This window comes from Leuciscus leuciscus (genome assembly GCF_965113295.1).
Source record: "Leuciscus leuciscus genome assembly, chromosome: 15".
NCBI lineage: Eukaryota > Metazoa > Chordata > Actinopteri > Cypriniformes > Leuciscidae > Leuciscus > Leuciscus leuciscus.
Window position 1 is genome coordinate 37096062 of NC_138739.1, and position 17540 is coordinate 37113601.

General features: G+C 37.5%; 1 protein-coding gene across 6 annotated transcripts in view; it reads left to right on the plus strand.

Moving 5' to 3' along the window:
• dock3 (dedicator of cytokinesis 3) overlaps positions 1–17540 on the plus strand; it is a 204258-nt gene that overhangs the window by 156205 nt on the left and 30513 nt on the right. For 4 of the 6 annotated variants that reach the window (XM_082137788.1, XM_082137790.1, XM_082137787.1 and 1 more), the window contains exons 13-26: positions 564–652; positions 2232–2357; positions 9152–9276; positions 9724–9886; positions 10210–10316; positions 11235–11406; positions 11481–11578; positions 11680–11763; positions 12287–12387; positions 12524–12605; positions 13534–13704; positions 16231–16423; positions 16691–16818; positions 16906–17052. In XM_082137788.1, coding sequence (XP_081993914.1) covers positions 564–652; positions 2232–2357; positions 9152–9276; positions 9724–9886; positions 10210–10316; positions 11235–11406; positions 11481–11578; positions 11680–11763; positions 12287–12387; positions 12524–12605; positions 13534–13704; positions 16231–16423; positions 16691–16818; positions 16906–17052 — 1786 coding nt within the window. Of the gene's footprint in view, positions 1–563; positions 653–2231; positions 2358–9151; positions 9277–9723; positions 9887–10209; positions 10317–11234; positions 11407–11480; positions 11579–11679; positions 11764–12286; positions 12388–12523; positions 12606–13533; positions 13705–15211; positions 15305–16230; positions 16424–16690; positions 16819–16905; positions 17053–17540 lie in introns of all 6 variants that reach the window. The other 2 variants (XM_082137785.1, XM_082137786.1) reach the window with 1 other exon arrangement.

Below are 17540 nucleotides of genomic sequence, written 5' to 3' on the forward strand. Positions count from 1 at the left end.
CAGTGACAAATTCATAAAAAAATAAGGTGATCATCTTAAAATATATACTAATGAACAGAATTTATATAAAATTCTAATATAATTTTTCTAACACCAATGACAAAAAAACACACAAAAAACTCATGAGACAAACCTTTTACAGATATTTATATTAATAATGAACTATTTTTATTATATTTAATTACCTAGAAATACAAAATGAACATTTCATTTTATTTTTAAATAAATAATTTTTTTTATTTTTTATTTAATTTTCGCAATCCAAAAATTTCCACAATTCCACAAAAGTTCCACCAAAAAAAAGAAGTCCCACAATGATTTTTTTTCTTCTTTTTTTTCTTTTTTTCTCACTGAATATCCTGTTCTACTCGGAATAACATCACATTAACTTAAAGCGTTTACATATATTGGCAAGTTACATTTGTGACTTAAAGCATCTGGGAATCACCGGAATACGAATGCACTGATTCCACCTGATTCATCCATACAACAACTGTTTCTTTCTTTTCTTTTTTTTTGCTACACTGTATAATGGATTGTCCTCTGTCTTCTCTCTTTCACAGGTGTAATAATGAAAACGAGTGGTACCAGATTCATGAGAACATTATCCGCAAGTCCAGCACGAAATATACCGCCCCCAGCACTAACTACGGTAAGTGCACTTCGAAAACGGTCGTACACTTGATTTAAGTGTCATCATCACTGAAACTGAACAGTCCTTGCAAAAAAATCTGTCTATTATCCTGCTTTACTGTTGTAGTTAATGATTCGCTTATTTCGCTGAAATCACCGTAGGAACTGGCCCCTAATTCTCCATAATTCTACTGTAATAAAGCACAGTATGATTTTAAATTCCATTTATGTTCTCAGTAGGTGCTATCAGACCCAAAATAATAAAATGTGAAAGTAGTCATTACCATTCCAGTTAACTAAAGTCACATGCAAAGCTTAAGCCAAAAATAAATAAAAATATCCCATACAAACAGAACATCTGTGAAAAGATAAGTGTCCAAAATGATTTTGAATAACTAGACCCTAATAACCCTTAAAATGAGCTTCATGAGCGTTCACACCAGCGGACGATACCATTCTGTTTATGATAAGCGTACACTGAAGTTTTGTCATCCGCGGCTTAAAAATCCACATTGTTTTGCCACAAGATGGCAACTGCGAGCCAATCTGAACATAGTGTAAATGCATCAACGATACAAACGGTATGAACATGGATTTCTACTGGTACGATATGCGTCACATGACTAAACGTGTCATAGTTAATACCTCCATTTTCACATTCTACACCACAATGCAAAAACAGGGTTTTCAAATGTATCCACTTTCCATTCCATTTGGAATGTTGGGTTCCATTTTCCCAAGACAAAATGGCATCTCAGTGTGGATGCAAGGCCAAAACATAGAGAAAAATATGCGTTTTCAAATGCATCTGGATTGGTGTGAACCAATAATGAATTTTATGAATTTAATGAATTGGTGTGAATCAGTGCCGTACTGAAGGCACTCGTTATTAAAGATTTTAAGAACTTTATAAAAACTCCATAGTAACCATCTTCTCCATAGTAACCATCTTTGACAACTACCAACCACCTAGTAACACCATAGCAACTACCAAAAATACCTTAGCAACCACCCTGAACACCCTAGCAACGTCTAGAGACGCTCTAGTAACGCTCTAGTAACCACTAAAAATACCCTAGCAGCCTATCAGGTAAGTCCTTGGGGAAGTGAGTATCGTAGAGGTGTGTCTTGAGGTATTGTTCATTGGTAATCTGTGTGTTAGCTAGCTCTAATTGAGAGTTTATTCCACCATCGAGGGAGGGGAAGGCCTTGAAAAATGTCTGGACCTGGATGAACAGAAACCCTTCCAATTGGGAACTGACAGGAGCCAGGCAATCAGAATGACTGATTGCAGCAGGCGGGCTGGTGTGTACGATTTAATGAAGGATTGAAGGTAGCGGGGAGCCAGGTCATTAGCGGCATTGTAGACCCAAAACAATGTCTTGATTGAATTGAATTGAATTGTGGCAGTCACTGGCAGTCGGCATAGAGATTTCAACAAAATGGTAACATACCAGAGGTAACTCTCTGGTAGGTTCTTTGAAACAAGGGGCCATTTTACTACACAAATGGCTTACTAACATAATCACGAGGATAATTACAGCGGTCGTCAAAAGGAAGTCGTCTTACATTTCCTCTGAACTCTTGTGTTTGTGTAGGTCTGATCATCTCACTGCAGCTGTTGAGGGGTGAGATGGAGCAGGTGCGCAGGGAAAACCCCATGATCTTCAACCGTGGCGTGGCCATCACACGCAAACTGGGCTTCCCCGATGTCATCATGCCAGGTAAGGCTCATGAAGGTCATGGTTGCAGTTCAAGATTTGTTCAGGAATGAATGAATCCAATTGATATGCCAAAGCTTTGTATTTAGTTTAAGGCGAGACACTACATGTGAATAGGGTAAAATTTTTAGCAGATATCACCATGAAACTTTCCCAGTTGATTACTTACATTAAGATGAGATTTTTTTCCCCCTGTAATTTAATGTTTAAATATGCAATTTAGGCATTATCTAATTAAATATGTGCATATATAAAAAAAAACGAAATCTGAGTATTGGATGAAGCCAGGTTATTATTATTTTTTCATTGTGTTCACATATTAGATGGGGAAAAAAAATACAGAGGGATTTATGGAAATCTACTTTTGTTATCCTGTAAATCAGAATATAATGTCAATAGCCTTAATTTTTTTTATTTTCGCCATGTTTTTTTGGAATAAAATGTTATATAAATCAGGCTAGGAATAATATATTTACAAATGTCTTCATAATATAACTAGGTACAAGACTGGAGAGTTTGGTGTATATGGTGCCACTGAAGTGGAGATTTCGGACTTAGAGTATGAGAGAAAAGTCATTTTGAGAAAACGGGCTTTAAAGATTTATATCAGCCAATGAGATTGCGCATTTAGAGTTAAATCCCCCCTTTTACTTTCACGATCGGTTGCTGATAAAAAGGAAATGACCATATTTGGATCCGACAGCATTGTACAGGAAAGAGAGAGCTTTCTAACGGTATATGTGATGAAAGGGTGCAGACAGTGATCGCGGAGCAGCGGGATGATTTACAATGGCAACTTTTGTTGAATTTATAATAATAATAATAATACATTTATTTTTATAGCGCTTTTCTAGACACTCAAAGACGCTTTACAGTTAATTGGTTTACATTGGAAAAAAAAACAAAAAAAACAAGGTATATAGACAGTGTTACATAGATAGCACAAGAAATTAAAAAAACACATAGGTACAAGGACAAGAAGAGGCAAAGGAGATGAAAGGGATGAAGATGAAGAACTGGGAAAGTCTGTTAACAGGAAAAAGCAAGCTCAAAGAGGTGAGTTTTGAGGGCCTGTTTGAAGGATGTTAAGGTGCTTGACTGTTTGATGTGGTCGGGGAGGGCGTTGGGCGCTGCAGCTGAGAAGGCTCTGTCTCCCCAGGTCCGGCGCTTAGTTCTGATGGTCTTGAGTGTGTCAGCACCAACGGACCTGAGGAGGCGGGCGTGAGTGTGGCGGGTCAGTAGGACGGAGAGGTATGGAGGGGCGAGGTTGTTAAGTGCTTTGTATGTGAGGAGAAGTATTTTGAAGTTGATCCTGTGTTTGACTGGGAGCCAGTGGAGGTTGTAGAGGACAGGGGTGATATGATCACGGCGGCGGGTGGAGGTGAGAAGGCGGGCAGCTGAGTTCTGTGCATATTGAAGTTTAGCGATGGTTTTGTTTGGTAGTCCGTAAAGAACGCTGTTGCAATAGTCCAATCTGGAGGTGATAAGGGCATGGATGACTGTTTTAGCTGCAATGGTAGACCGAGAGGGACGGAGCCGTGCAATATTACGAAGGTGACAAATTTATGAGAAATCTACAGACGCAAATAGACAAAGTGTAGTAAAATAAAGACCTAAATGTGTATTTCGGACTACAAGTCTGAAAGAAGACATGTTATTGAAGACAAATATTCCAAAATCTCAAAATTTACCAGTGAAAAAAAGAAGATGATGTTTTTGCCTGCCGTGTCTCGCCTTAAGTAGATGGTTTCGACAAGTTAGAATAAGAAAATATAACCAGAGTGAGTTCAATGATAGTTATATATACTGTATAGGTTAATATTTTTTATAATTTTTTTTTTTTTACATATTTACCATTTATCGGTTATTGGCTATAGCATGAAACTAATTATTGGCTTATTGTATCAGCCAGAGTTTCAATATCGTCCCTCTTTTCAATTGAAATAATTGAGTTAACTCAATGCTAGTGTTAGCATAGCACTTTCAAACCCTCAGCTTTCTGTTGGTAAACGTGGCGATTCCAAATACTTGTTGCGATCCCTATTGAAATGACTGGATTTTGTCTGGGAAAATTTGGCGAGCAATGGTAAATGCTACTGTTCTGTTGTGTCTTAGTTGTGTCACTAAGAGTTTTTTCAGCTCTAAACTCAGTTTTCACTGTTTTCTCTGTACACTTCTTGCTTTTTCACGACCTAGGAACATCATAAAACCACCCTCATGTGTCTCAATCTGCAAGGCTTTTCATGTGGAGGTCAAAGCGATGCATAAGCCTTGAAGCGAGTCGTGTGAAACGGCCTTTAGCAAGACCAATAATCGCACGTAACATCACATAATCGGCCTCATTGCCTTTTAACTGCGTAGAATCAAGCTTATATAAATGTATATGACCCACATTTTGACAGACTGTACTGGCTCCGAGCCTCAGAGGGCCTGTAAAACCAGCTGGACTCTTGCCACGTCAAAGTTGAGTTAAGAAATCCCTTCCCTGTGATTCAGAAGGAGCCTTGGGGCTTCTCTAAGTTGTTCTCTTAATAAAATCGTGTCACTGTGTGTTCTTTAAAAATCCAGTGGAGCTCTGGCTGAATTCCCCAACAGTCAAAATCTTGTAACCATGTCCAATATATCTCTTCTCTTCGTCCATAACTTCGCACATCAGTCTTGTCCTCCCAGATGTCCTTCACTGGTAGGTGGATTGATGGGTCCTCCATCTTCTTTTGTAGAGCCCTCTCATTTGTCTCTTGAGTTAATGTTTCCTCCTTCTTCTGAAGAGCCCAATGATTGGTTTATCATCCACGAATCGACCAACCTGAGGTAGTTCAATTATAATCACAGACGAGGCTGTGCTCTTTAAATTCAGCATTTTGAAAAGCCAATAAGTCGATAGGCCTCTGAGAGCCTTGGTTCCTTGGGTTTCTGAGCTACGTATTTTTTCTGGGGGGAAAAAAAAAGGCTTAGATGCTATTGAACCACAATGTCTGGGAAAAACCCATGTAATCTTATTTCAGATTGCTGCATTGACTTTATTCCTTTAAAAGTTCAAACTTGGCAGGTTTCTAAAAAATGGTCCCAGCATTGGGATCCGTTGCGTTCAAAAAAACAATGTCTGTCTGTCAAACGGTATTAAGTCTTGGAGGCAGCAATTAGAGGGAATATCGAAGTGTTAGCATTATGAAATATTAATGACACTTGAGGTGTGCAAGCTTTGAAAGTGATTCATTCTCATGACATTTTCTATAAGCCGGAGATGAGTTTGTTCAACAAAACCTCTCCAGAATTATTTATACATTCCTTTTCAGTTGCATCGTCCATTTTATTTTCGTTTTAGCCATAAAAAGGCCAACTTAAAAAGTCAGTTTTCCTGATGTTCCCGTAGTCATGTGTTTTGTCGTCCTCTTAATATACATAAAACAGAATGTGAGCACATGCAAATACCTACATACTAAACCGTAGCATCTGCTTTCCCTTCTCTATACGCTAGCTACTGCTGTCAGGCCATTTTTTCCCTCTTTCCAGCTGGGAATGCACCAGGATTGTTCCTTTTTGGAAGGAATTTGTGCCTGAATAGAGAGCTTTATGTGGATTTTATTCAGCAAAATAGCTCTGAAGCAGTGGAGAGATGTGTCTAACGCCGTAGCCGTAACCCATTACAGAGACTGTCTATAAAGGAACGCAATCCAACGAAATACCAGTGCTCACAGGGAGTCAGCCTGCTCTGCCGGATAACATTTTTATCGGGGTGTGAAGCTGTAGGATTCTGTCAGACAAACACACAAAGCTTTATTTAGGCTTTTACAGGATGTTGTCTATCCAATCCACTGTTTCTGAATGCAGCTGTGGCCATATTTGCTTTCTTATCTAGATGTGTGTCTTGTTAGATTCACTAACACTAGTATTTGGGTTAGGGTTAGGGTTAGGGTTAGGGTTAGGGTTAGGGTTAGAGGGTTGTGTTGTGGGACATTGAATATTAGGAATTGACGATAGCCCAGGTGATTTTCTTTTTGATGATGCCAAATACCATCAAGCCCAATATTGTCAATATGGATACCAATACCAATACTGGTTTTATTTATTTATTTAGTGCAATTTTTAAAAGATATTTAGTGATTATAACCCTTATCATTGTTTGCAAGTTTCACAATCATTTAATTTTAAACATTACAAATTTAACAAAGTTATGAGGATCATTTACTAACAAAGATTACAGAACGTAATCAAAACTTTTAATTTCTAATGACTTCCGAGAATTTTCAAAGATCGAAAGGAAAGTTTCAATCCTATACAACTATTTGCTAGTAGTTTTTCTTTTTTACTTCAATATATTTATTGCTTATATTTACTTGCTTACTGATCAGTATATTCTATACTCTTGATACAGCATTAGTATTGGAACGTATAGATACCTCAAAATCAATATAATCATAAGTAGAAGACCGATCTACCCACGACTACATTAAAATTGTATCTAAAATAAAATATTCTACAAAAAACTAGCTACAAAAACAGGCCAATTTCACCAATATTTGCACTAAAAAAAATTGTGTCAAATGTAATTTCTAGACACTTATTGTGTAATAAAACAAACAAACAAGAAGCAACAATTTAAAACTGTGAAATTTGAATTAATTAATATGTAATTCTTGTACAGGTCAATACAAAAACAAAAACTGATCAAATTGATTAGCTATATTAATGCATGTTTCCGGTCTTATTATGCATGATTTAACAGTGCATGTTATTCTAAATGAGATTTAAATATGATTATAAATCGTAAAAGTGAACAATTTAGTTATATCTTCTTTAACATGCTTTTTCTTTCATTTCCCAACCTGTATTAAACACACACACACACACACACACACACACACACACTCTATTTATTCATTATATCACGTTATATTTATCACAAGTGTTGTAACAGTAGATGTTTGTTATATTCTGCATATAAAATTGACAAATGGAGATCTGTGTTTGAATTTGATCTAAAGTCCACGGCTGCTCCTCGTTGCTCAGAATGAACGAGTTGTGCGAGTAAAATTCAAGAAAACTTTTTCATTTTGCACATTACACTCAAAATAGAGCAAGAATTGCATTGCTTACGGTGCTTTACACCGTTCTCCTTGACTATATCAGCCCTTAGTAAAGATATATGGTGCATCAGAGCAAATTGAAGCTTTTCTTTAAGGTATATGCCGAAATATACATCTCCACACTCATAACTGTGTGCATATTTGCTGCAGGGTGGGTGTCAGCAGGAGGGATTGTTTCTAGGAGCTCTCAGAAGAGGCACGCATTCGCTTTTATTGCATCAGCTGTAATTGGAAGAAATCAAATTAAACCCACAACTTCTTTCACTAACAGCTAAAACTTTCTCCCCCCTGAGTAGACGGGTAAGAGCCAAGCACAATTCCAGAGAGAGTCTATGTTTATTTTGAGTATAATGATTCAGATGCGTGCCGCTCTGCAGAGAGAGTGTGGGCTGCTGTGTCATGGATTGAATGAGGTTGATAATGAAAGAATCATCTGAAAGCCAAGGTCACATGTGGAACGACGGTGTTAAAAGACAGGTTGAACTCAAGTTTGATTATATTTCTTCTAGCCAGTTTTGCTCCCACAGTTTAGCTGGACAAACGATTTGACCTTTATGTAGCAATAGCTTTTATTACAGTCTGTAAAAAGGGTTTAACAGCGAAGCTAAATTAAGTGTGCTGGGTCCATCCGAGATTACATTTTCTTTTAAGCTTGAACAAAAAACACATAGATATAGAAACCATTTACAGTTTTTTTCTATCCAACTTTTATGTTATAGTGGACTGATGCATGCTGTTTCTTACCCAATATCTGCAAGCATGATCAACAGTGGTTTTCTGAAAAAGTGTGTAAAAAGTGCCTTTTACAATTCAAACACAAAACATTACTAAAGAAAAAAAATGCATCTCTTACAATTTCTTGAAAATGTATCATCAGATTTTGTCAATGATGTCTGAACTTTTTTTAACCCAATGTGAGTGTTGACTTTTTATTCCGATAATTCACTAGAACAAAAATACAAGTAAAAATAATCACAATGTTTTTGTGACAGGTACAGTTTTACCTTTACATTTTTTTTTTTTTTATTCTGAAAAAGTGTGTAAAAATTGACTTTTTTCTCTCTTTTTTTCTAAAGAATAAATATGGTAACACTTTAGTTTGGGGACCAATTCTCACGTTTAGGGATAGTTCACCCAAAAATGAAAATTCTGTCATCACTTACTCTCCCTCAAGTTCAAATTCCTTTGTTCTGCTGAACACAAAAGAAGATATTTTGAAGAATATGGGTAACCAGACAGTTGTAGGGACTATTGAACTTCCATAGTTATGGGGGAAAAAATCCTATGGAAGTCAGTGGTGCCCCACAACTGTTTGGTTTCGAACATTCTTCAAAATATCTCCCTTTGTTTTCAGCAGAAGAAATAAATGTGGTTCTGAACAACTTGAGGGGTGAGTAAATGATGACAGAATTGTCATTTTTGGGTGAACTATGCCTTTATCTTGTTGCTTATTAGCATGCATATTAGCTTGCGTATTACTATGCATCTCTAACAAATTCTTGAAAATGTATCATCAGATTTGTGTCTAGGATGTCTTTACTTTTTTTAACCCCAAGTGGCAACACATGTTTGTTGAGGTTTTATCGCAATAATTTACCAAAACAACAAACACATTTTATTTGTATTTTATATATAACTTCAATGCAGTGCACGTTTAACCAAGCATTTTTTACCATATTACCTAACAATGTTGTTTTTGTTGCTCTTTAGGTGACATACGCAACGACCTCTACCTCACGCTGGAGAGAGGAGACTTCGAGAGAGGAGGCAAGAGTGTTCAGAAGAACATTGAGGTCACCATGTATGTGCTCTATGCTGACGGCGAAATCCTCAAAGTAAGTCATCTGGACTTTAATAAAGGAATAGTTTGCCGATAATGAAAGTTCTGTCATCATTTACTCACCCTCATGTAATCCCAATCCATAAAAGGAGACATTTTATGGAATTGTGTTGGTTGCTCTTTTACACGAAATTGCACCATGATTATAAAAAAAAAAAAATCTCATTCTGTATTCCACCGTTGGAACGACATGAGGGAGTAATTAATGACGGAATTCAAATTTCTGGGCAAATGATCCCTTTTGAAGAAGTGATCTGTAGCTCATGTGGTGAATCATTTAGTCCAAACAAATTTGAAGTCAGTTTGAAAGGAGTAAATGAGTTTGTTATTTTCTGATGTATTTTACATAAGCCCATCATACATTTTTGGTGTCGCACTCTTTGATGCACACTATAAAGCCACATAAAAGCAAACTGTTTCCATTTCTTCTATCTTTTATTAGGAGTGCATTAGTCTGGGCTCAGGAGAACACAGCATCAGCGAGTACCGCTCTTTCGTCCTCTACCACAACAACAGTCCACGCTGGAGTGAGGTCATCAAACTGCCCATCCCCATTGACCGATTCCGGGGGTCCCATCTGCGCTTTGAGTTTAGACACTGTTCGAGTAAGGATTTATACTCTACCAGTATCATTTTGCACACATTTGACTTCTTTTTCTCTTGACATCTAAAGGCGTATGCTCAAATTATTCAAATTAATCAATATAAATTGTGCCTACGTATGAACTTCTTACCAAAACGAACTTTTTTTTAAAGTTATTTTTAAAAGGGATGAGATATATTGTTAGTCATTATTCAACATGTTGTTTAAATGCTGCATGCAACACTCAACATGTTGAAAATTCTAGTTTTTTTATAATGAATTTAAATGACTGGCACTTAAAACTTAAGAACGTTAGACAATATTGCTATTTTATTGTTTCCACAGCAAAGGACAAAGGAGAAAAGAAGCTTTTTGGCTTTGCGTTCACTCCTCTAATGAGAGAAGACGGCACCACACTGTCAGATGAGAGCCATGAGCTTTACGTCTACAAGGTGAGGACAGTCTCCACCTTTACTTTAAACACATTGTGTATTTGTCATAAATGCTAAAAAAAATAAAAATAAATGAATGCAGTGTGAAAAATGAAAAATGTTGTTAAACATAATATTAAAATAATATATTAATATGTAATATTAAAGCATTAATGGATTAATGGATTTAATTTTTTTATCCACTTGCCAAGATTTAAAACATTACAGCTGTTTAAAAGTGAAGTCATATGTAATCAATAGCAATCAGAAAAGTTAAAGAAAGTCACACAATCAATAACACATTTGTTGTGTGTTTTTGTCATTTTTATTATTTTTGACTTTTTTAATGTCTATATTGTTTTTTTTTTGTTTTTTTTATGGGTTCAATACATAAAATGTAAGCTTTTGCTATTTTAGTACATCAAGTTAAACTAAACAAAAATGAGAAATGTTGCCTTTGCAACTAGCTGAAATAAAAGCTTACTTCTATTTTATATGATTTCAGTTAATGTTTAGGTTGCACTTTATTTCAATAGTCCACCTTAGACATTCTACTAACTTTAAGTAACTTTGCAACTGCATGTCAACTAACTCTCATTAGAGTATTAGTAGACTAGCAGGGTTAGGGTTAGTAGAATAAGTTGACGTACTTGCAAAGTTACTTATAGTCAGTTGAATGTCTGTTGAGGAGCATCAAAATAAGGTTTTAGCAGACAGTCTACTAATACTCTATTGAGAATTAGTTGAAATGTAGTTGCAAAGTTAGTAGATAGTTTGTAGAATGTCTGAAGTGGACTCGAATTAAAGTATTATCAACGTTTATTTTCATTTAAGTAAAGAAAATAGTTTTTTACACTTTTAGTTACAATAACCCTGGTACGGGCATAGCATGTTAATACGATGTCTAACTTTTAAAACTCTTTTCTGTGTCTGAATCAGTGTGATGAAAACACCACCTTCAGTAACCATGCGCTGTACCTGGGGTTGCCCTGTTGTAAAGACGACTTCAACGGCTGCCCGAACATCCCGTCCAGCCTCATCTTCCAGCGCAGCACTAAGGAGACCCTCTGGATATCCACTCAACTCTCTTCCACCAAACTAACACAGAATGGTAACTTACTAACACTAATTCTTCAGTTGTCGCGTCTACTTATCAGAGGAATAACACTTTATTATTGTGTATAGTTGATCTACTAGCTTTGTTGAAGTGGAAAGCACATCCAGACCGTGTGATGGACATTTTGGGGCGATTGCGCCACGTCTGCGGGGAAGAAATAGTCAAAGTGAGAGCTCCGTCTCAATAATTAATAATAATAAAAAAAGGACAGATTTGAATGTCTTGCATAATGCATTTACACCCACATTTTCTGTTTCTCTTCTCCAGTTTCTTCAAGACATCCTCGACACACTGTTCTCCATTCTGGATGACAACACAGACAAATACGGACCCCTTGTGTTTCAGTCGCTGGTTAGAAAGCTTAAATAAATGACATTTTTAGGACCGCGCCACAGCTTGCCTAGCGTTAATAATTCACAGCTGTAATAACGTGTCCGATTTCCATTCATCAAAAGCGCTCAGACCCACGTTTACTGTACAAACGTGTATTTGTGTGTGTGCGCACCCTTAAATGCATACGATTCATCTCTTTCAGGAGCGCCCATGCTGTGTGTGTGTGTGTCTGTTATGAAAAATGGAAGATTTCAGCTGGCACGGATCCAGGCATTATTAGGCCTTCACAGCTGTTTGATAGTGGCGTCTCCAGAGACCCTTTAGCTTCTTGTACTCCTGTAAAAAGAGTCAAGATGTTCTAGCCTCTCTTGGCCTGAATACATCTGTCATGTTTCTTTGTGAAGAATAGAGAACCTATGCAAGCTGCATTCTTTTTGCATTGATATTCATTTTGCAATATGCTATCGTGCTCCTTTGGACCTTTAGCTTCTCTAATTTGGGATTTCTGTGCGAATTTAAACCATGACACATTTCTGTCCAGGTGTTCATCATCAATCTGCTCCGGGACAGTAAGTTTTATCACTTCCGGCCTGTGATGGACACCTACATCCAGAAGCATTTTGCTGGAGCACTGGCTTACAAGTGAGCTCATCAATTTCAGCTGGATATTTATGTTTAGATATAGTTTAAGCAAACTTATCTTAGTAATGGATAAGTATAAATGGGATTTCATATTTTTCTGAATATAGTATAATTAGGTGTTTAATTTCAAATGCAGAGAGTTGATTCGATGTCTGAAGTGGTATATGGATCGGTCAGCAGAAGTTGTACGACAAGATCACATCCAGGAAGCCATGAGGGTAAGACCTCTGAGTGTGTTGTATAACCAAATAAACAGAAGGCAAGAGAAAAAAAATCCATGTAAAATCAAATGGTGGCTTCAGTCAAATAAGCAGTGATTCAGGAACTAGAATAAATAAATTATAAGTAATTGTAGGGCATTCCTCAAAGGACCTTTACAAATAACTAGCTCAAGCAAATTGTATTGAGATTTCTTATTCACTCCCTGTATGGTTTTGTCGAGATCTAATGTCTTCGCTGGTTTGATTGGTGATTCATTTTGGTACTGACAGTACCTCATATTTAAATGTCAAGCACTGTAAAAGTACAGAGAAATTATACTTAATTAAAGTGTGGATGCTGCGTCAAATATTTCAAAAGTGTCTAGCCGGAAACATACTTGAGAGAAAGAAGTTTCCACTTTTATTGTACATTCAAGTATTTAGAAGTAAAAAACCTTTTTTCTTAGCTTTTTAAAACTGGCTGATGAAAGACAATGAAAGAATTCTAAAGTAATTTTTGATGCACAAAGTGTGAAAAGCAGCCCGTTTAATCACAGTTTCAATGTTGTGTTTGAAAAAAAGAAGAAGAAAAAAAGACTATTTTATCTTCAGCAATGGTTATTATATTTAAAAGAGTCAAAAACTGCTCAGTTCAAATTAAATTGTAAGGAGTAAACAGTTTTTTTTATGGAAATGTGAAGTACAAGTTAGTTTCATCAGCTTTAGTACAGATTCCCCAAAATACCAATTACTTAAGTACTTCCCACCCATGACGTAAAAAATGTTCAGTCAATTTTTTTTACTTTTCTTAATTTGTCTTCAAGGTAAAAGCGAACTAATTGTCCCCATTTATTGTAATTGGAATGTTTTAAAGACATTTTATAGCATAAACATGGAGCTCAGACATTTTAGCTTGTGCACACGTTAACTGTAAATCTTCCTTCAGGCTCTTGAGTATCTGTTTAAATTCATCGTCCAGTCACGGATCCTCTACTCCCGGGCCACCTGTGGGATGGAGGAGGACCAATTTAGGGCCAGCATCCAGGAGCTTTTCCAATCCATCCGTTTCGTCCTCAGTCTGGACAGCCGCAGCTCTGAGACGCTTATTTTCACCCAGGTCAGATATAAACAAAAGAACCATTTTACATTTCATGAAATCTGGTGGATAAGTAGAACAGTGTAAAAAAATTAAAAAGCTTGAAGTTAAAGGAAGTGAGATGTAAAAGGTGAATGTTTATGTTATTATGCTCTTTTTCATATTAAATTACTTTATTCATTTATATCTCACTTCTGTTTAAGTAAAGAATTAAGTATTGAAAGCAAACAAGAACAAAGTGGTCTAATGTGTTTGAAAAGGAAAGGTTTAGTTGTAATGAGTTGCTGATCTCCAAAGCCATGGTTGTTGACCCAAGATCAAAGCTGCTTTCTTGAGGTTCATGTTTGTTTAGTCTTCTATCAGAATGATGCATCCGTCTATCTCTGCCCTAAAGAAGTTGTACGTCTAAGCTGTTTTGACAGCCCCATCTCATGGATATCCTGTGAAATCAGTTCTCATGTAGAGCGAGTTGCGATCAGACAAAACAAGGTTTTCCTTGAAGGATGCAGGAGTAGATATCTGCTCGCTACAGATTGCTTGATCGCTGAAATAGATGTGAAATGTTCTGAAGAATCAGATTTGAAGAATACAAGACAAGAAGACTTAAGATGAAGATCAGGAGACGCCAACACTGATGCCACCAAACAAGTTTTTGAGAAACTGTGCTATCTTTAGCCACTATTTTTTAATTGTCTGAAGATGGTGTGAATGGTACTTGCCGCTATGATGCTTGGATGTTTTGGGTGGTTGCCAGACATTGCTACTCTATGTGTTTGCTGAAGTATTCTAAGGGTTTTTTGCCCATTGATAGTTATGAGGGTGTTTTAGATTGATTCTGAAAGCATTTCTAGGTGGATGCTCAGTTGGGTGTGCACTGGCCCAAGTCAAACCCTCCTCCAAGTTACTGTGATATTCTGATCCCTAGATACTGTATGTTTGATTGTTCTCCAGGTAATAGTTCCCTTCAGTACGGCTCGTGATTTGAGGTATCATCATTAGAGTTCCTTAGGACAAACGATGTGGGACAGTTTATGGGCCAAAGTTTAATACACTGGGTTGGGGTTTGAAGACTGATGGACTTTGTAATAAGTCTCATTAGTTTAGTTATTGGTAGTGTTTGTACAGCAAAAAGTGAGATATCTTTCTCTATTAATGTTTGAAATTTCAAATTTATGCAGATTATGTACAAGGTAAATTTTTATTAGGTAATGAAACCTAATAAACCTTCCACATGACTTCTTCTGTCACCACCATCATTTATCGTCCATGCCTCCATCAATGCATCATTTAATTCTGGATTCAGCAGGAACCGAATAATAAAATATGTGGCTGTACTTTGATTATCAGTGTCTGGACACAATACAGTCCATCCTACCAACAATGCTTGCACAAATGCTTTAATGAAGATTTAGTCTTTTTTGTTGACGATGTTTTTCCTGAATTGTCCCATATTGTACCTGTGTGGACTTTTCCCATCCCTGCCCTGTATCCTGACCCAATCCTGCCCAACTTCACTGTACCCTCCTAGGGTCCCCAACCAACTACAGGACAAGCCACTGCCAACCAGGGCAACTGCTTGCAGCCGTTGAGCTGTAATGCCCCACGGCCCTCTCCGCTGTCTGTAAGTAGATGCAGCTTGTTGAATTGCCCCACAGTAATGGAACGGACCCAACCCAACCCAACCTAATACCTAAAACATCTACTGTCACATGCAACCATTCAGTACCTTTTCAGAACACCAGACCCCAACATGATCCAACAACCCAAACACACTGACAACAACACCAACAAATGCCTCCCAATGCGTCCAATGCATTTTCCGCTGGGTTCTTTGGTGTGTTTCTTGGTTTTGATTGCTGTGCTTGACACCAAGTCTTCTTGTGCACAAAGTTGAGACCTTCCAAACACCCCCATTATTCACCTTTCCTCTTCAGTGGCATTGAACCAGGGACCAGCGATCACCTTGCCTGCAATGGATCGTACCATTGGGGTGTTGAGCAAAGTGGGGAAGGGAAGTCCTCAAAAGCAAGAGATGTAGATGTTTATAAAATGGTAGCTTTGAATAAAGGAATAGCTAAGGTCTCAATTATGAACCACAATGCCAATCTAGTTAATACATTTTTGGCTGTGCTCGTGACTATATAGCGGTCTTCAACCCACTGTCCTGCAAAGTTTTGTTCCAACCTACTTCAGCCCACCTGCCTGCAATTTTCAAGTGACCTTGAAGACCTTGAATGGTTGGTTCAGGTGTGTTTGGTTAGAGTTGGAGCTAAACTCTCCAGGACATTGGGTCTCCAGGAGGTTTGGAGGCTTCTGATGGTTTGGCTTCTTCCTCTCGAAAATGTAAAAAAAAATTACCAATCAACCAAGTAAGCATGAGGTCTTGACAAAGCCTCATTGTTACTTAATCTCTTGCTGTGTAGGTGATGTCCATCCCATCTTTGGCCAACAGTCCCTTCACATCTTGAGCTTTTTAATAGGGAACACATACCATGACCAAAATGCAAAAACTGCTTTCTTTCTCTTGTCCCTTCCCCTTTTTTTCAGGCTGCCCTGCTCAACTCTTTCCCTGCCATTTTTGATGAGCTCCTTCAGATGTTCACTGTACAGGAAGTGGCAGAGTTTGTGAGGGGAACTCTGGGTAGCATGCCTAGTACAGTCCACATCGGTCAGTCCATGGATGTGGTCAAGCTTCAATCCATTGCTCGAACTGTGGATAGTAGGCTTTTCTCCTTCCCAGGTATTTCTTAAAGATATGTGCTACATTTTACCTTTACAGGTACAACTGGATCAGTACACTTAATAGGACATCTTTGTACCTTGTTTACCCCTAAAAAGGTTCATAGTAGTTCTACTCTAAGGGACTAATATGTGCCTTTTAGGGGTAGATAAGATGCAAAGTTGTCCCTTTAAGGGTACTGCCCCAAGCAGTTCATGTTTTATGTGTTAATGTCTGAAATCTTAATCAGGTGTATTGCTTTAATAACCTCCCTGTCTCTTTATATAGAATCAAGGAGAATTCTCCTTCCTGTTGTTCTCCATCACATTCATCTGCATCTCCGGCAACAGAAGGAGCTTCTGATCTGCTCAGGAATCCTGAGCAGCATTTTCTCCATTATTAAGAGCAGCTCATTGGTACTCACGCTTCAGTCAATGAACACGTTGAACATCCCGTTGGTGACTTTGGTCAAGGAGACAATGTTTCTCTTTTCCTGTTTGCAGGAGAGCTCTGTGCAAGAGGAGGTAGAGATGATGGTGGAGAGTTTGTTGGATGTGTTGTTGCAGACGCTGTTGGCCATCATGAGTAAATCTCAGTCTCAGGAGGCGGTAAGAGGGCAGCGCTGTCCACAGTGCACGGCTGAGATCACTGTTAGTAACTAACAAATCTGATATTATACTTCTTTCCTTCCCTCCATCCTTTCATCTCTATTCTCCTCCACCCGCTTGGCTGCATACTTACTGAGATCTTTACTTCATCTTCTGTTTCTTTCCCAGTATCTTTATGGAACTCTCCTTTTTTTGCCTATATTGTGCAACAGTCAAGTTCTGAAAGCAAAATCGTATACATTTTCTTCATAGAGAGATTAATTTCAACAATAACATCAAACCTTTGAAAACAGTCGTACATTCATCTCTGACATTAGTCAAACCAAATTAATGTTTTAAAATGACAGACCTTATATTATATTAGGGAGGTCAACGTTAAAATCCTTAACGCGTTAAAATGATTTAACACAAATAACGCAAATTAATGAAGCAATCAAAATTGCATCATTAATGTAATTTATGTCACGCAGTTAGATCATCTTGGAAGTCGGGAGTTTATCAAACCAGGCTTATTTCATCAGAAATGGCAG